Below are 21,044 nucleotides of genomic sequence, written 5' to 3'. Positions count from 1 at the left end.
TTATAGGAGTTCGGTCTGCATAAAGCTTCCTTAACTGTTTTAATTTCCCAAAGTTTTGTGGCAAACTTTCAAGCTTTGAGCAATCAGAAAGCAGTAGGGTTTTGAGAGATTCCAAATTACAAATACTATTTGGAAGACTTCTGAGCTCTTTGCAGTTTGTTAGATCCAATACAACAAGCCCAATGGCATACTCAATTGATGAGGGTAGTTCTTCTATACCTATCCCATCTAAAAAGAGCTCTGATAGATGTTCCATATACCCTCTGATCTCCGGAAACTTCTCAAGTTTTGAGCAACCAGAAAGGATAAAAATTTGAAGAGATTTTAACTCAATACTGTTTGGGAAATGCCTAAGGTTTATACAGTCTCTTAAGCTCAAGAAAATGAGTTTGTTCAGAACTCCAAGGGATGGGTGAATTGCACACAAATGAATACAACCTTCGAGAACCAACCGTTCAAGATTGCTAGCCCTTGATAAATCCGGGATTTCCACTAGGCATTGAGAGTGACTAAGTTCCATGAATTTTAATTTCTCAAGAACCTGTAATAAAAGAAAAGCGGATAAAATAAATCAATTTTCAACTTCATATATCATCTAAACAACATAAATAAATTAGTCATATATACCTTAATTCCTTTCCAAAGTTGTTTGATGTGGCTATAAGGCATGTTAAATTCAAGCAGCCTCTCTGGGTTAAAATTATCTGGCAATGATTTCAAAGAGTATCCATACCAATATAGATATCTCAAATCATTAGAATGAAATTTTAAGTTATGAGAAAAGTACACTTTACATTCCTCCTTTTTGAAGGTGCATTTGGAGTCTTTAGAAATGTGAGATTTGTAGACTTTGAGCAGCCTAAGTTTGTTTATCCTTGTAAAGCCTTCAGAGGTAAAGTGTATCTCTTGCAAATTTGACAGGTCAAGGAATATGCCTTCAACTTCTTCTGTTCCCTACCAACCAAGAGTCAAAGGATAAGTGAAAAGCATGCAATACACATACATGTATGAAAAAGAAATTTTATGCAGATCACTCTCACCGTATTTTTTTTCACTACATGGGAGACATCCTCATGCGACCACAACCTGCTCCATTTTCCAGGCTCATTAGGGGAGTTTTGGCGAACAACTTCCATACCCATATGTTGTATTAAATCATGCATTTGGAGCTTGTTATTAGAAATAGTTATGAAAGATTTGTCAAGAAGAGTTCTTATTCCACAAGCAGGGAAGAAGCCACAACCCTCAAGTATTTCCATTACATAATCTTTATCCTTTCCCTTAAAAAAACATGCAATATCCATAAACATATTCTTTACTTTATTGTCTAGTTCATCATAACTTATTCGAAGTACTTTGTTGATGTCTGGATTAGGAGTGCCTTTTAGCTTGTCTAAATAACTTTTCCACTCATGTTTCTTCATGCCAAATAAAAAAGAGCTTAAGATTTTGAGAGCCAATGGAAGGCCTTGAGCATAAGTAGTTACTCTTCTTGATAGCTCCATGAGATCATCTTCTGGAAGTTTATGTTTTGAAGAATGACGTCTAAGGACCTCCATGGCTTCCTCATGACTTAATTTTCTGATTTCATAGTAGTTCACTAAATGTGAAGTTAACAAATTTTTATCCTTAGTCGTTATAATGATTCTACTTCCATGCCCAAATGAATCTTGATTTTCAGTTAAGTATCCTAGTATCTCCTGATCTTTCACATCATCAAGCATAATAAAGACCTTTTTGGAGCGCAACCTCCTCTTAATAGAAGTGTGCCCTCTTATATTTAAATTTCGATCATCCACTAATAGAGAAAGAAGCTTTTGTTCTAAGCCAATTGAACCTTCTTTTTTGAAATCTTCTTCAACATTTAGGAGAAAGGCAGAGCTTTCAAATTGATGAGAGACTTGGTTATAAATAGCACGAGCAAGTGTCGTTTTACCAATGCCATCCATGCCCCAAATTCCTACTATGCGAACATCAAATGACTCAATAAAAAGCAGGGATTCCACTTCTTTTATGCGAGAACTCATTCCAACTAGGTTTTTGTCATCACTTGAATTTATACTAAACAATTTATTTGAAACATCGGTGACGATATCTTTAATGAGCATAGTCTCAAGCCTGTCACAATGAATAATGAACACATAATGAGTCTAGGAGCTTACAAGAAGATGCATAGTAAAAGAAAAATGTAAATAGGGTGAGATCATTTTATTCATTGCGAGTAGGGAAACTAAGAATAAACTGCAATAAGTTGATTAATTTCTCTTTTAAGTATTTATTCATGAACCTTTTATATCCAATGTATTACTTGGAAGACAACAATGCTAAAAAACAATAAAATATCAATCAATGAGTCCCAACCAGCCATTATATCTCATGTTTAATTAAACATAAGATAAGATAAGTGGTGTGAAAACTTATTCACTTATTTTATCTCATCACCAATCAAATATGAAATAAAATATGTTATCATTTCTCTTATCCTATCCCATGTTATTTTCAATTAACGAAACATGACCATAATGTTTTATGGAAAGATGTTATATGATAAAATCCACTTAGTCATTTTTAGTACTTGATTTTGCTTTGATATGTAGATCCTGTTTGGGATGTGTTTTTAAAAACAACTTTTGAGAATAGTTTTTAGAAACAAAATTACATTTGGATTCTAAATTCTAAAAAATAATTATGTGTTATCAAAAACTAAAAAAACATGTTTGGTTGAGTTAATAAAAATAGTTTTATAAAATAAGTAAAACAAAAAAACTTGTTTGAAAGTTATTTTATTTTATTTTAAAACTAAGTGTTTTCTTTAATTAACTTAATTTTATAAATATAAATAATTTTAGATTTACTCTTCATTAAAATTTAAAGCAATTGTACCAATTTTTAAAATTATTTGCATCATTTTCAATTTTTTTTTATATAATTGTAAATGATGGAAATACACTCTAAGGTAGATTAGATGTCTCGATAGAGATATGTTGATGGGGACATTCTCAAGGTGCAACATATTATTCAAAGTTGCGATCTTGATCATTAACTCAAAGAGTTTTGAGGTACATCAATTTCCATGTCTTACCTTGATATAAAAAGAAATGCACAATATAATAATTAAAAAGTTCAAAAAATTATAAAAATATTATTAAAATTATTAAATAAATAAATACAATTAAATAAGTTTGATCATAGAATTTATATTATATTATTAAATCTAAATCATGATACAATATCATTAAATTCACATTATTTGATAATATCATACCATTAGTTAGGGATGACAATTTTGTGGGCTACTCGGGTAACTTGCCTCCTCCCGGCCCTATTGTGACGAGTATGAAATATAAAAATTGAGTATAGATTAGGTTTGAGGATATTTTAAAAACCCTAATCAAGTTTGGGATAGGTATGGATTTTGTCCCAACCCACCTGCCTCGCCTCAAATATAGATTTACAAAATTATCTTTCAACTACTAGTAAAATGCCAAAAAACTCCCAATATTTATATACTTCACTCTTCACATTTGCCCTAATCCCGACAACTGCTTCTTCTTCTTCTTCTTCTTCTTTCTCTAATACACTGCTTTAAACCCTATCTTTAAGATCAATACCACTTATTCTTCCTCCCTCACACCAACTGAAAGACTTTGAAATCAATTCCATGTTGCTCTTGCCTTAGCCTTAGCACCCAAAACTCCTCTATTGCAACATCAAACTGGTCATAGGCCACATTGTTCCTATATCCACCACTCAATCGTACTCATTGTTGCCATCTTCAAGCTTCCCTGATCTCCTTGCCCTAAATATGTGCAACGCAATCATCTAGAGCATCACCTCGAAGTCTTTGTCCAAGAGTGCAACTTAAGAGGAAAGCGAAAGCCTTTGAAGTAGGAATGACAACGGGGCATGTTCGGGGATGGGTCGCCCCCATCCCAACCCCGCCCCATTTATTAAAAATAATTCCCATCCCCGTCCCGTTTAACTTTTTTTTTTTTAAATTACTTTTAAAATTTTTAATTACATTAAAATAAATATATTTTATAAATAATAAAATTATTATATTTTTTATAACTTATTTTATTAAAATTTTTTATTATTATCTATAGATTAAAAATAGTAAAATAAAATTTTAAATTAAATTAATTTTAAAATTTAAATTAAATTAAATTTTAAAATTAATTTTATATATAATTGGGGCGGGGCGGGGTGGGATGGGGCAATACTTGAACCCGCCCCGGGTTTTAAAAAAAAATCCCATACCCATTCCAAACTTGTTTATTAAAATTAAACCCTGTCCCATTAGGAGCGGGGTGGGGCGGGGTGGGTACCCGAAAAAACCCGCCCCATTGCCATCCTTACTTTGAAGTAGTGGATTTGATGAACTCTTGGTTTAAAGATTGACCTAAAGAGGGATTCAAATCCATGGCTGATGTTGACCCATGTTTTTGTTTGGTTCATTGCTCATTCTATTCTCTTGTGAATTGTTCAGATGATTTTTTTTTTTAATTTTTTTTTTTGTGTTTTGCATTAATTTTTAATCATTTAAGCTAATTGTGGGCTTGAGATTGTTGATTATTGTGGTGTTAATTTGAATTTTGATGTTAATGTTTTTTCATATTTGATATATTATCAGAATCTCATTATTTTTCAGTAAAAGAAAAGTCCATTTAGGTATGATACCACTCATTACCAATTAGGGTTAGGGCTTAATGCACTTCCAAGATGGGGCGGAGATGGGATTATTAATCCTTTTGTTAATGGGGATGGGAACCCATCAACCTGCCTTAACATGGGTTTGCGGTAGGGATGGGAGATAACTGTGTAATTGAGGGTGGGAATGGGATATGAGTGACCTATCCTAAACCCGTCCTATTGCCTAGCATATAAAATAATACATCATTACCATATAAAATAATATATTACCAGTTCTTATTCAAGTCATACAATGTCATTAGAATTTATATAATACATAATATCTATATGTTACCATTTTCATATAAATAATACATCATGTGGTTGGATTTGATTCAATATTCTTATTATACTTATATAAAATAATACATTATCAGTTGTTTTCTTCTCATTTCCCAATTCACAAACACCATAGCATATGTCAACGAAGCCCATATGCAAAGAGAAGATGGGAACAGCAATCACCTAAGACAAAAAGTAGAAAGAGAGAAATGAGAAGGCAGGATGCATTGATCTTCAATCTTGTCGTTGATAAGAGGAATCAAATGTCTAACCATAATGACATTGTTGGAACCAAGGAATTGTAGTAGAACAACCCATTATTTGGATTTGTTCCTTTTTCATCTTCATCTCACGGGTCTTGCAAAATAAGCTTTTATGGCCAAATAAGCTTTTATTATTTTGCAAAAAAAAAAAAAAAAGGGAACTTCAGAAAATGTTTTTCTTAAATGAAAAAAAATATTTTAAACTTCTATTGGTGGTTTCAAGGGCAATTAGCAATGGTCATGATTGATTAAGGTTTTTTGCAAGGGTATGATTTACCCTTGCATGTTTTAGTTGATACGGTTTCAAAAGGGCTTTAGCACTCAAGTATTGATGAGGACGACCCTTAGACCATGACTTCCTTGTGGCTGGAAATGGTCACTTGGAACTCCACTATCAAATGGAACAAAGTAGCTTTACTATTTTTATTCTACATTCATTTATCGGATGGAGATAAACAGTAATGGGAAGTAACTCGATTGAATTGATCCCTACTAGTCTTTGGAGCCAAATAAAAATGTTTCAAAATCATTGTAATGAATTAAAAGGTAAAATTTACTTGATAACAATCAAACAAATCATATGATATTCTTAATTTATTTCATAAATTAAGGAATAAATCTAAATAAGTTTTAGAAAATATTACTTGATCCACTCAAAGGAATTTAGATATTTTGAAAGAAAATTATAAAATAACTTACTGCATTATTAACCTTTACCAAAAGGAACTCACTCAAATTTTTAAAGCACTTGATCTCCAAGAACTTAATCCACACCAACATAACATAGTTTAAAAATAATATTCTAATTTGCTATTTATCAAAAATTATGATTTGGAATTCTTAATAATATTCTATGTTAATATTATTCTTCCTAATATTTTTGTTAATACTTTGATTCTTATTTTTCTTTATAACTAATATCATTTTAATTAGGAGATAATTCCCAATTTATATAAAACTCTTATTCCCAAATATGATCATAGAAAGAGGATGAAACAAATGGTAAATTATAAGTGGTTCTAAAATTCTTAGTTTGTTATATCACATGCATATATTTTTTATAAGCATAAAATTAAATTTTCAGGATAGATTTAAAAATAAGAAAAAAGAACCTTTTCTTTTACTCTCATATATTAAATTTGTAATATTGGAAAAAAAATTACTATTATTGTGGTCATAATGATCAAGTAATTAAGGTGACATTTGGATACATTTTCTATATATATTTTTTTTAATTTTTAAAATTAAAACTTCTACATAGAATATGAAAACTCTTATAGACAAACAAAAAAATTGTTTTTTGTTCTTAAAAAATCTTTTAAAAATTTGAAGAAGTGAAATTTTTTTACTTCTTTAATTAAAAAATAATTTTTAAGTACATAAGGCATCTAACTAGTTTTCATCTCAGAATTCTTATATTATGTATGTATATATGTACGGGTAATAAGAAAGAGAAGGACACAACATTTGAAGATCAATTTTAGTGGCTAAATTTTTTATTTCAAATGTAATTCATAAAAATATTATTGTTCAGATACGACAGAGGGTGAATGGCCTGCAGAGATCGATTCCTTTGGCCTTGAGTGTTTGTTTCAGAGTGTAAGTGAGAGATGGACAAGAGGGAAATCGGAGAGCTGTGAATGAGTTATATAGTTTCTATGTCCATTAAACTTGATTAATTCTATGGTTGTATTTAAGATTTTCGGTCAAAGAAAGGGACGTGCCATGGGTGACAACGTCTAGAATACTCTATAAAATGATTGAATTATTTTCTTTTAATTGTTACATTTACTTTAAAGATACTTTAATTACTTAATCTAAGAATTATTTTTTTGTTGTATCAATGAGGCCAATGAATGGAATCTTTGGAAAACCCAACCCCATCTTCTTGGTGTCTGCTATCTATGTTAGGAGAGTTGGGGGGGGCAGAGGATAGAAGTTAACCAATTAAATCACTCGTCCAAATGAAAACATTTTTGAATACCTATAAGAAGTGTTGTGGATATGACTTGGCCTATCTTGAGCATGTGTTCGTCCATGAAATAAAGCAAAATTGATCCATATGTTTAATATTGGCCTTACAAAAGATAAAACAAAGGATTCTCTTAACAGCCTTCCAATGAGCAGTAAGAGGAGCTTGCACAAATTGTCAAACACGGTTCACCATATAGGTGATTTCTGAACGTGTAATGGTGACATATTTGAGGGCACCAACAGTACTTCGATTGAGTTGGGTGTTGCAGAAGGGAACACTTCCAGAGGCAGATAAGTGCTGGCTAGAGACCATAGGTGTGGGAACCAGTTTGACATGGAGCATGTTAGTCCTTTGAAGAAGGTTGGAGATATACATGGTCTGAGATAAGTGCATCCAAGTATTTGTTTTTTGAAGATAGTTTTTCATTTCACTTTGTTTTTAAAAACTATTTTCAAAAAACAATTGTCAAAAAAATGTTTACATTGATTTAAAAACTGTTTTTCGCTACCACTAAATATGATCGAAGGAATTTAAGTTTATTCTCATTCAAATAAAAAATAAAATGAAAATATACAACCATGGGAATACATATCCTAACTTCAAAAGTAAGCATGCAAGGAAGTCTTGATGAAGCAAAGGTTGGAATCATTGGAACGAAAAAAAAGAAAATGGAAAATGGAAAAGAGAGGTGGAAAAAGAAATTTGAGTGAAGAAGAAAAGTAATACAAGAAGAAGATAATTAAAAAGAAGAGAGAGAGAGAGGCCACCATATTTCACCAATTGCTTCTTCTTGGGCTTTAGAAACCAACTTTCTACTGGTCAGAAATAAAAAATTAGGAGGGAAAAAAACTCAAGTTAGGCAACAATGCGAAATATATGTAAGTAAATAAAATCATTGTCCTGAACTTGGGTTGCGCCATTACACATGAAGTATATTCAGCATTACTTCAGCCAGACCAAAGGAAAATGTTAGCCAGAAACAAGAAGCTAAAAATAATGATAAAAACCCAAATACCAGTCTCACTGTTGGATATGGAGTGGTTTGGCTGCCTCCCAAGCCTTTCTTGGTCCCAGGCGTGTGAGTCAGTGGGAGAGTATCCAATTCCGCTGCTGTACGCCTGATGAAGGCTTCTCCTCCTGATTATAGTGTCTTCTAATATCCCTTCATGGTGATCATCAAGGACACTTCCACCAGCTGGATTCCTTTCACGAACGTAGTGGTCAGGGTTTGGTGGCATCCAGGGCCTTTCTTGGTACCAGACATGTGAGTTAGTGGGAGAGTACCCAATTCCTCTGGGTTCTGCCTCATGAAAGCTTCTGATTATGGTGTCTTGCGATACTGAATTGTTCACATCTTCATGGACACTTTCTCTGGGTCTGGCCTGTGCAATGCTTCTCCTGATTGTGGTATCTTCTAATCCCCATTCATGGAGATCATCAAGGACACTTCCACTAGGATTCCCATTATCAATGTGGTTGTCATTACTAGTCTGCACTCCAAAGCCCTCATTGGAGCCATCCCCTTCCATGTATACTGGACAAACTCCGCAACGCTTCACAATGCAGGACTTCCTGTTTGTACTAAATGAAAACGTAATTGTTGTATCTTCAAGTTGGCTAGTGTGGGCATTAGTGAAGGAACATTCACGACTGTATTTGAATTCTAAATCAGGATCATGTGAATCTAGATCACAGTAGGTAGACCAACCCTTTTTAATGGATCCATCCTTGGGTGCTATAACAGCAGAAACTGCAAAACCCAGGAAGTTACTATCATACCAATTTGGAGCAACTTCTACGTCTACTTCATGCCCCTTACTATGATGCATGAACCAATCTGGTATTGTACGTCCAGGAAAAACAGTGCTGAATGGGACCTGAATGTTTGGGTATTGCTGCACAACAAAAACCAAATCCATATCCAAGTGGTACAAAATTACCAATTGACGTGGACTGGCAAACGAAACATAAAATGGTAAAAAAATCAGCAAGTTTTGATTGAGGTTAGTATTCATGTCCACCCCCTTCAACTTGTTTATTAGACAAGTCTGGTAGAATGGAAGTCACGATATGAAACTAAATGAGAACTTACTTGATCATAAGTCGATCTCCATCTCTCCTTGTCAACATGGGTTGCCATATCTATTATACTAAACATTTGCTTCTATGTCATACATATTTATTGTTATTTTTTATAATATTGAAAAGTTTTTTTTATATTGTATATATAGAAAAATGGTGATTAATAAAAAATTGGAGGGTTTTATTTATTTATACTTTGAACTAGATCTCATTTCTTTTATACTTATATCTCATTTATTTTCAATAACAAAGTTAAATTTCTTGGCGTCTTAGAGGGTATTTGATAAACTAAATTAACAATTTAATTTAATTTACTAATTTCTTGGTGCCTTAGAGGGTATTTGGTAAACGGAATTAACAATATAGTTTAATTTATTAAGCATAATAAAATGTTTGATAAAATAATTTAATGTTATAACTTAAAATTGAAAATAATATAATATAATCAATTAAAATAAATATTTTCTTTTTAATTTCAACTATCATTTGCCTTACTCTTTGATGTTTTTTTATAATCTCATTACTCTATATCAATGTGGTAAATATGTTAATTTAATAGTTTTAGTTTTTTTTTATTAAACTTTATCAAATATTCTATTCATATTTGGTTGGTAGGATTAATATGAAATAACATAGGATATTAATATGATAATATATTTTATCCCATATTTGGTTAATAATGAGATGTAATAAGTTATCTTATGACAAGAGATATATAATCCAATTCCTTTTTTTATCTCTTCTCATGTAATATGTTAATCAAAAGTTGAAATATGGGATATACGGTTTTTTTTTTTTTTTTTATATCATTTATTTGACAAAAAAAACGATTAAAAAATTAACCTTTTAATTAAAAAACTAATAACTATCTATAAAATATGTTATAAAATAATACTAATACATGTAGTATTTAATATAAACCAAATATTTTTGTAGATTGAATAAAATAATATAAATTTTAATTTAAACATTTTAAATATTTTCATTATGATTTTTATTAATAAAAAAATTACTTATTAAATTTTAAACTATTGAATAATTTTCAAATTATATTAAATATGAGAGAAATTTTATATTTTTTTAATAATAAATATTGAAATGTAATATAATTTTTATTTTCAACGAATGTAGAACATTGAAAAATAATATGTTTTCTATTTTATTGTTTTATTACTTTATAAACTAATAATTTGATACAGTACCTCAGGATATTATATCCAATTAAGATATAAATATCCGATACCATACTATTGGGTAAATTAAACACAACCCTAATGTGCTTTTCCTCCTATTTATGCATTCATGTTTGTAGGTGGAGCATTTCCTCTATTTGTATAATTTATGTATTTTCCAAGACGGCTGGAAGTTTTCTTTAAGAATTGGCTTCAATCTCTTTGTTAGCATCGACAACACCATCTCTTTGTATCTCCAATGAAAGAAAATTCAAAAGAAAAGGTTATTTTGCGTATTAAAAAAAGCAGTATTAAGGTCGATGATTTCAATTATTTTCCAACAGCAAGTGCTTGGAAGAAGAGCAGGTTGGGCGGCAGAAGAATATATATTTCTCTACCATCAGCAATTCCGCAGATTCAATCTTTTGCTTATTGTTATATATGAAAATAACCATTTTGTATTATTCACAAATCCTTTGTATTTTGTATTTAATATTGCTAACCTACTTTCATGAAGAAAGTCTTTGTATTATTGAGAAGATGTAAGGCATTGAACAAATTAAGAAAAATGCTTTAACATATGACTAAGAGGTTGATTTTTTATTTTTTTAACTTTTTACTAAAAACAATTTATTTTCAGATTTTAAGTTATTTGTTTTTTTACTTTTTCATAACTTATTATAAATTTTTTACTAAATACAAAAAACCAAAATATTTGATTTTTTCTAAATAGAAAAAGTAATGTATTGATTTTTATTTATTTATTTTTATTTTTTAATGTTTAATATAAAATACTATAAAAATAAATAACCTAATATTTAACACAACTAAGTATTAAAATTCTATTCAGAATTAAGTAAAAAAAATAAACACTATCTAATTGAATTTAAGCATTATTATATTAAAAAATTTCAAACATCTTTGAACAAACGCTTCAAACAAATATATGAAAATAATCATTTTATATTCTTTGCAAAGTCTTTATATTTTGTATTTAATATTGATACCTACTCTTACTCATTGAGAAGATCCAAGGCATTAAATAAATTAAGAAAAATGCTTTCACACATGACTAATTTAAAATATTTACCAATTACAACGACAATACTTAGGCACAAGAACTTTTGTGAATAGGGGTCTCTGGTTTAATGCGGCTGTTGTAACCACCACTATGAGAACACATTAGAAAAGAATTTCCTCCAAAATGAATATTAAGGAGGGGACATCAAAGTAAAGAAAATATCATATGAAGAAATGATTTTTTCTTGTATAGAAGCTATGTTTAACAACTACAAGAGCTTTTGATATTTCCCATTCATTGAATTTAAGATGGATTTGATTTCTTGAAGTTGTGTGAATCGAGCTTATGATAGATCCCATTTCAAAGATCTCTTTTCCATTATAAGAAATTATTTGAACTTAAATAATCATAGGCATATTTGAATAAGGACTTCAACAACTTGGTGGTGTATGTGCCTCTTGAGTTGTATAATAATAATAAAAAAAAAGCATTATTGAATTAAGTCATCCACTGTATCTTTAAACAAATATTTTTCAAAAATAAAATAAATTAAGAAAAAAAAAATCATAATATAGAATTATTTGAGTGCTCTCACATGTAACAACCTGCCCTTAATGGACCATTCCATAAGTAGTTAGCTTTTTTGGCATCAAGATCTATCAACTAGAGTTCGTACAGCTTAGATCTCTCTGTTAAACCTAGCCTATTTTCCTTCTTCCATTATGGCATCTTCTTCTTCTTATTCTTCCTGAGAGTATGATGTGTTTCTTTAGTTTTAGAGGAGAAGATACCCACTACAATTTAGATGGGCGTCTCAAGAACCGAAGCATTAAATTCCTATGAAACTTCTAGGAAGAAAGCCACGACTCTAAAGTAACGATAAAATATTTCTTTTGAATTTGTGGGGCCAGCATTGGTGTCAGCGTTCAATAAGGACAAGTCATCATTCACACATTTCCAACTATCAATGGTCTTTGAATAAATAAAAAAAAAACATTATTGCATTAAGTCATCCACAGCATCTTTAAACAAATATTTTTGATAAATAAATAAATTAAGAAAACAATAATCATAATATAGAATTCTTTTGAGTGCTCTCACACGTAACAACCTGCCCTCAGTGGATCCGTCCATAAGTTGTTGGCTTCTTTAGCATCAAGATCTGTCAACTAGAGTTCGTACAGCTTAGATCTCTCTGTGAAACTAGCCTATTTTCCTTCTCCCATTATGGCATCTTCTTCTTCTTCTTCTTCTTACTGGAAGTATGATGTGTTCCTTAGTTTTAGAGGAGAAGATACCCGCTACACTTTTACTGACCATCTCTGAAAGGCCTTGCGTGCAAAAGGAATTGAGACCTTTATGGATTGTCAGCTTAGAAGAGGTGAGTTGATAACTCCGGCACTTGTTACAGCAATTGAAGGATCAAGACATTCCATCATTGTTTTGTCAGAAAACTATGCATCTTCAAAGTGGTGCCTAGATGAACTGGTGAAGATATTACAGTCCCAAAATACCAAAGAACGGAGGGCTGTGCCAATTTTCTACAATGTGAATCCGTCAGATGTTGGTAACCAGAGGGGAAGTTTCGGAAAAGCCTTGGCTGACCATGAAGAGAAGCTGAAGGCAGACCATGAAAAGAAGTTGAAGTATGATATGGAAAGGGTGCAGGGATGGAGGAAGGCTCTCACCCAAGTTGGCAAGATATCTGGCTTCACTTCATCTCGTGATAAGTAATTTTCTAAAGCTTAGCTCCTTATTATTATCATCATTATATTGCTCAAAAGGTTTATTATGAATCATAAATAATTAAGTGAAAAACCCTTACGTTCGACATTCTATGGAACACTAAGGGCACAGGTACTTGCTTAGATCTTGAACAGTGTAAAGGAAGAAAAGAAAATTGCTGAAATTATTTAGCTTTAGATTTAAAAAAATTAAAAATATGTTTAAATACCTTTATTCAATATGATATTTAGGGCTTGCAAAGTGACATGGTTCTTCCTACATAAATTATTCATCAATTAAAAGTTTGAGATTCACTCAGACAAGATGAGTCACTAGTTATTGGAACTCAGTTAGACAGGTAGAACCATTTTGGACTTGTTTGTAAATAGTTGGGTTACTGGGGTGGCCTAATGTATACAATATTTAAGAAGTTCTTATATAAAAAGAATTTTAGCTAGGATGACTTTTTCTTTAATGATTTTTAAACATTATGACCTATACAATTTCAAATATTCAGGTTTGTTAAGACAACTATGTAGGCTTAGACATGAAAAAAAAAAGAATAGTTTGAAATGAAACTATAATGAAAACTAGTAAAATTAATGGTAAATACAATTTTAAGTTATATTAAATGTTTGAAGGGCACCTTTAATAGGAAAGAACCGATTTTCTAGAGAAGGACTTCCCAAGAATGGCAATAAGGTGGGTTTGGGATGGGGCATCCCTATCCCATTCCCATCCCAAAATATGTAATTATTTTCCATCCTTGTCCCAAACCCGGGGTGGGGTGGGATATGTTCTACCATTCCCGTTTTCAAACATATATTAAAATCCCGTCCCACCCGTCCCAAGTATGTATTTTCGGGTTGGGTCGGGTCTTGCTTCCATTGTTTGGAAAATGAAGCCAAAACAAAAAATGGATCATGAGAATCAAAACAAGCACTTCCAAAGAAATCTAGTGCTCAAAAAATGTAGGAAAAAGAAAATAAATAAACAAGCTTAGAACCACCAAAATTTGTTCCAGTATTTTGTCTTTTCTAGTATTTTCTCAACATCAAACAGATAAATAAGAAAGAAAGAACCATGTAATAGATGGACCCGCCATTGAAGACGCTACAAATTGACTTGTTGATGGATGATAAAAGCCTCCAAAGCACCATTGCCATCGGCATCTCTCTCTTCGTTGCTCACTCTCCAACTCTCCCTTTGTTATTTTCTGGTTTTCAATGAGTTTTTAGTGATTGATATTTGAAAATAAATATGAAAAAAAAAATTACCAGAAAAATGAATATGGATTTGAAACTAACGACTCAAAATCTAAGCTAGAAAATTTTTTAATTTGGAAAATCAGTTCGAATAAAAAAAAAAAAAGTATGAGAACTGAGAAGAGGATGTTTGCATTGCCTGAGATAAACCCTAGAAATGAAAGAGGAAGAAGATATTTATAGGTGGAGTTTTTTTGGTATTTTGTAGGATATAAAGGGTAAATTTGCATTTTTATATCTGGGGTGGGGTGGGGCGGGGTGGTGTAAATGATTACAAAACCCGACCCCGCCTCAAACCCTATCCGGGTTTTTAAAAAAAATCCAAACCCATCCCATCCCCGATTACTATGCTCCCATATCCGTCTGACCTGAAAAACGCAAGAAATTGTCATCTCTAAGACTTTTATTTGTAGTCCCCTTCCATCCCTTTATTCTTCTTTTTTTTTTTTTTTTTTCTTTCCTCAACATACTTATATATGAGGACACACACTCATAGCTTATGATCTTCTTTGTCTATTGAGCCCTGATTCATCTCTCCTTCCTCTTCATCTTCTTTATCTTAGTTTTCTTCACTTCTACACCTTTCATTTCTATCTTTCATTTTTGCTTCTTTTGTTTTGCTAAAGTAGGGAAAAAATTAAATGAAGAAGTTGAGTGGGAAGGAGATAGGAACTAGGATAGGGTTTTAGGTGTGTTTAGGAGATAAAAAGTTGAAGACCAATGAGTAAATTTACAAGCCTTCTATATTTGAAAAAATAAAAGTGAATGAAAAAGGAGTACATGATTGCGTAAACCATTTTACAATTGGGATGCTACAACCCTTTTCATTGAACTTCTGTGCTTTATACATCTTGTGCAAGATGAAAAGTATTTTGCAACTGTGACTAATTAATACTCTTAACAAAAATTCATCTTTGTCCTTTTCTTTTCTAATAAATCTGATTGTTAGTAGGTACATGAATACATCTTTGTGTTTATTAATATATTTAGTTATGGTTATGCACCTTGTCATATTTGTATACAAATGAAAATTAGGTTAGATATGATAGATTTAAGATGGTTATTTATGACATTTGTTCTTAACACAACACAAAAATTCTCGTAAGATAAATTCGACCAATTATATCTTGATCATCTTATTATGCTTAATTTCCTCTTTTCCGAAGTTGTAATGAACAAGACCATGTGTCTTGCCATACTTACAAGTGTTTCAACATTTATGGGTTATCAAACTGCTTTTATTTGTTCTTCAAACTGGCAGGTCTGAGACTCAGTTTATTGAAGAAATTGTCACGGATATTTCCAAAGATTTAAATTGTGTATCCTCAAGTGATTCGAAGAATCTAGTGGGAATGAATTGTTGCATAAGAAAATTGGAGTCACTATTGTGTCTTGAATCAACTAAAGTTCTTATGGTAGGAATTTGGGGTATGGGCGGCATTGGCAAGACAACCCTTGCCAGAGTTATTTATGAGCGTCTTTTCTGTCAATTTGAAGGTTATTGCTTTCTAGAAGGCTTAAAAAGCACAAGTATGGATAATTTAAAAGCAGAACTTCTTTCAAAGGTATTAGGGAATAAAAATATAAATATGGGACTCACTTCAATAAAGGCAAGACTTCATTCTAAAAAAGTCCTTCTTGTTATTGATGATGTGAATCACCAATCCATGTTAGAAACATTAGTAGGGGGACATGATTGGTTTGGCCCACAAAGTCGAATTATTATAACAACAAGGGATAAACATCTTCTAACTGTGCAAGGTGTTGATGTAGTATATAAAGTACAAAAATTAGAGGATGATAATGCCATTCAGCTCTTTAGTCATTATGCCTTTATAAACAAACCCCTACAAGAGATGTTATGAAGCTCTTGGATCAAATAACATCTTATGCTCAAGGTCTTCCATTGGCTCTCAAAGTTTTGGGTTGTTCTTTGTGTGATAGAAATGCTGACTATTGGACAGATATGTTGAATCAACTGAAAAAATTCCCTAATGAGGAAATTCAAGAAGTGCTTCAAATAAGTTTTCGTGGATTAAAAGATAATGAGAAAGATATATTTCTAGATATTGCATGTTTCTTTAGAGGAAGAGGCAAAACTTTTGTAAGGAAAATATTAGAAAGTTGTGGCTTCACTGTGGTTAGCGGAATAGAAAATCTAATTGATAAATCTCTTATAACCCTTACTAGGGACAATAGATTAGAGATGCATGATTTACTTCAAGAAATGGGTTGGCAAATCGTTCGCAAGACTTCTAAAGAGCCTGGCAAGCGCAGCAGATTATGGGAACAGAAGGATATCTCTCATATTTTGAAATGGGAAACGGTGTGAATGTAATTTGAAATTTCCTTTTCATAGGCAAATTTAAACTTTGGAAGTATATATCATTTTTGTTTAAGCAATTATATATATATATATATATATATATATATATATATATATCTTAATAAATTTGCATTCTTTTAACTTATTCTTTGCTCTTGGTTGTTAGGGAGCTCAAGAAGTTGAAGGCATATTCTTCAACCTATCTGGTTTAGAGGAGATGAACTTTACCACTAAAGCCTTTTCCCAGATGACTAATCTTAGGTTGCTTGAAATCTACCGATCTAATCTTCGAGATACCGGGGGAAAGATGCAATGTAAATTGCACATTTCTGATGACTTCAAATTTCATTACGATGAGTTGAGGTATCTACATTGGGATGAATACCCATGTGAATCACTGCCATCCGATTTTGAGTCCGAGAATCTTGTTCACTTCTGCATGCCTCGTAGCCATCTTACTCAGCTCTGGAAAGGACAAAAGGTATGATTGATTTACTTTCTCTTTTTGGGATACTGTGTGATATTCATAATGAAATCTAAATGTTTATAGCTTCTCTGTGGGTTTTTTTTTTTTTTTTTTGGCTTATAGGTCTTTGGACACCTCGAATTTGTGGATGTCAGTTACTCCCAATACCTAAAAAAAACTCCCGATTTTTCGAGAGCCACAAATCTTGAAGTTTTGGTTCTCAAAGGATGTACAAATTTGCGTAAGGTTCACCCATCCCTTGGATACTTGAGCAAACTTATTTTGTTGAATATGGAAAACTGCATAAACCTTGAGCATCTTCCAAGCATCCGTTGGTTGGTATCCCTTCGAACCTTTATTCTCTCGGGTTGCTCAAAGCTAGAGAAGTTACAAGAAGTTCCACAGCATATGCCATATTTATCAAAACTCTGTTTAGATGGGACTGCTATAACAGACTTTTCTGGCTGGTCAGAACTTGGAAATTTTCAAGAGAACTCAGGGAATTTAGACTGCTTAAGTGAGCTCAATTCAGATGATTCCACCATAAGACAACAACATTCTTCCAGTGTTGTCCTGAGAAATCATAATGCATCTCCTTCGTCTGCGCCTAGAAGATCACGTTTCATTAGTCCTCATTGCACCTTAACCTCACTGACGTATCTGAACCTTAGTGGAACCTCCATCATTCACCTACCTTGGAACTTGGAACGACTTTCTATGCTGAAGAGGCTTGAGTTGACAAATTGCAGAAGGCTTCAAGCACTGCCAGTGCTTCCTTCAAGTATAGAATGTATGAATGCAAGTAACTGCACATCACTGGAACTCATCTCCCCTCAGTCAGTTTTCAAACGTTTTGGAGGTTTTCTATTTGGTAATTGCTTCAAACTGAGGAACTGTCATAGTAAGATGGAGCATGATGTACAGAGTGTGGCATCGCATGCTGTCCCAGGTACATGGAGGGACACTTATGCTATCGTAAGTTCTTTCGTTTTCATATCATAATTTCCACATTTCTGCAGAAATGCTACTTTCGCTGTGCCTTCATGATTTTTGCTTCTCCTAATTATGTACCATATGAATGTCTTTAATTTTTTTATTTTTTAAAACGGGAGAATTTGTATTAACTTGACCCAAACGATACAAAACGTACTTTCACATTTCATCCCAACTTTTGAATTCCAATAAAAGGATTTTTTTTTTTTAAATGTCCGTATTATAATTTTGTCTTTTATGTTCTATTTCACTTGTATTATATATATTTGATATTTTTTTTTTGAATAATTTGATTAGAAGGGATATTTTGTAAATCTAACCATCTACTTTTTTATTTAACCTTTTTAACCTTAAAAAGCATCCGTATAGGACAAAAATTTCCTAATTTTTCTCACAAAAATAATATTTTCTTTTAAAACTAACATATAAATAATCAATAGATTGTGAGACATTTATATTAAAATCAAATTCCTTTTCAAGACAAAAATTTAAGGAAGTTAGATTTATAAATATAGGATTTTTTTATCCCTTTTAATCCATTAATTCTTTTTTTTCTATTATTATTATTATTCTCTTTATTTTTGTGGGAGTTTTTTTAGGGTTTCATTTGAACTTTTATAATGTTAAAGATTAGATAGGATAAAAAGTTGTCCATGAGCAAATCTTTTATCTAACCCTGTTTTCGCCAAGCCCTGCAATCCGGTATTGAATCCAAATAAACCTTCTAATAAAGAACTTAATCTTAATCAAGTTATTTTAAAATGAAATTTAACTATAATGTAGTTTAAGTTACCATAATTAAGTTATTTTTGTAGATGAAATGAAAACTTAATCGTAGTTACATTTCTTGTAAACCAAATTCAATCCAATACAATTTCAATGAACATTTTTAATGAGAATTTAACTTTAGTTAAATTTATGATAAATAAAATATAATCTCCAAATAGTTTATATGAATATCTTGAATAGGGATGAGAATGAGCTATTTGAGAGATAACAGAATAGGGTAGGGCATTATGAGATAAGATAAATTTTTCATAGTGTTATCAATTGAGAAAGAAAGGGAGCAAGTTCAAGATAAAGCTAAAAAAAAAAAGAAAAAGTTAAAGATCACACTTAAAATGAAGTTACGAAAACAAAATATAGAAAATAGTAAATGCATCCAAAAAGAGTCATCTCTCAACAAAATTAAAGAGAGATGTCATTGTTATGATTTAATAGTTATTTTAACTCATATATCCAAATAATCCTTAATATTTTTACTAAAGTTATTACTTATAATATGAAATTAATGGTATTATAATTACAATTAATATTACTATTAAATAATGTCATTGTTACTTTATTATTTTAACATAGAAAATTATTATTAGCATTATTATTATAATTGATTGTTGTCATTATTATATTATAGTTATTATTATCATGTTATATTTTTATTATTAACGATTTTGTTTAAATCATTTTGTCCCTTATCATGCTATTACAATTATAGTTATTAATGATATATTAATTTACTTCATGTATTAGCTTACTATACTATTAATACTATAGTAAAAAAATAGTATTAATATAAATATTTATAGTATTATTATTGTTAATAACAAAAATACTACTAGGAATAATCATGTTGAAATAAATATTTGTATGTACTAGTAATAATAATAGTATTTATAATAATAATAATAATAATAATAGAAGAAAATGAGTAGGTTAAGATGTGAAATAGTAACAATGCAGCAAAGGGACATTTATATTAAAATTTTGTATCATTTGTAAATGAATTTTAAAAATTGGAAGTTTTACTACCAAAAATAATAGGAGATGTGGGTTCGTTCTCAGCATCCTCAATATTCGTTTTTGTTTTGCAGTGGCATCCTAACGTTGCGATCCCGTTCAGCACTGTTTTCCCTGGTAGTGAAATACCGGATTGGTTCAGGCATCATAGCCAAGGGCATGAAATAAATATAGAGGTTCCTCCAGATTGGTATATTAATAGCAACTTCCTGGGTTTTGCTCTTTCTGCTGTTATGGCACCGCAGCACGACTCCCGGGCTTGGTGTATGTACTGCGACTTGGATACCCATGATCTTAATTCCAATTCCAATTCCCATCGCATATGTTCCTTCTTTGGTAGCTGGACTTACCAACTTCAACGTACACCAATTGAATCAGATCATGTATGGCTGGCGTATGTTCCATCATTTTTCAGCTTCAGTCGTGAGAAATGGAGTCACATTAAGTTTTCATTTAGTTCAAGCGGGGGCTGCGTTGTGAAGAGTTGTGGGTTTTGTCCAGTGTACATTAAAGGTACCAGTGATGAAGGGGATTATTCCAGTGGAATTGCCTTTGATGAGCCAAGAAGGCATGCAGCCAAACCCTCCCGTATCTCATACCAGTAGCGACTACCACATTCACCAAAGGACCGCTACTGAAATTGTTCTTGATGATCTTCATGAGAGAGACTTGGTTAAAAAATCATATTCAGAAGCCTTCATGAGGCCCAACCCAGAGGAAGTGGCCTTGAAGATGTGATCAAATCAGTATTATAACATACCATCAGGAGAAGCCTTCGTGTGGGGGAACCCAGAGGAACTCTCACACTGACTCGCATTCCTGGTTCCAGCAAAGGTTTGAGTTCCAACCGTATAAGTTGCTCTTGTTTGGGTGTTCATTACTATTCTAAGCTTCTTGCTTCTTGCTTCTTGCTACCTTTTACCATTGGGTCCATTTTGAATCTCACCACTTCTCGGTATGTGGTCACTCTTGTTTTTACCATTGG

General features: G+C 31.7%; 2 protein-coding genes across 2 annotated transcripts; both read left to right on the top strand.

Moving 5' to 3' along the window:
- Nucleotides 1–12,846: 12,846 nt before the first annotated feature.
- LOC104878225 (disease resistance protein RPV1-like) lies at nt 12,847–13,221 on the top strand. The gene has a single exon (XM_019218212.2). The coding sequence runs from the start codon at nt 12,847–12,849 to the stop codon at nt 13,219–13,221; it is 375 nt and encodes a 124-aa protein (XP_019073757.2).
- A 3,483-nt stretch (nt 13,222–16,704) lies between these two features.
- On the top strand, nt 16,705–20,664 carry LOC132253169 (disease resistance-like protein DSC1). The gene is made up of 4 exons (XM_059734590.1): nt 16,705–16,803; nt 16,970–17,284; nt 17,393–18,244; nt 20,134–20,664. Exons 1-4 carry the CDS (start codon nt 16,705–16,707, stop codon nt 20,662–20,664), a joined length of 1,797 nt encoding a protein of 598 aa, XP_059590573.1.
- The last annotated feature ends 380 nt before the right edge of the window (nt 20,665–21,044 follow it).

The sequence above is a fragment of the Vitis vinifera genome, chromosome 18 (assembly GCF_030704535.1).
Source record: "Vitis vinifera cultivar Pinot Noir 40024 chromosome 18, ASM3070453v1".
Taxonomy (NCBI): Eukaryota; Viridiplantae; Streptophyta; class Magnoliopsida; order Vitales; family Vitaceae; genus Vitis; species Vitis vinifera.
Note: the sequence above shows the minus strand (reverse complement) of the source record. Positions and strands in the feature narration are given on the sequence as shown.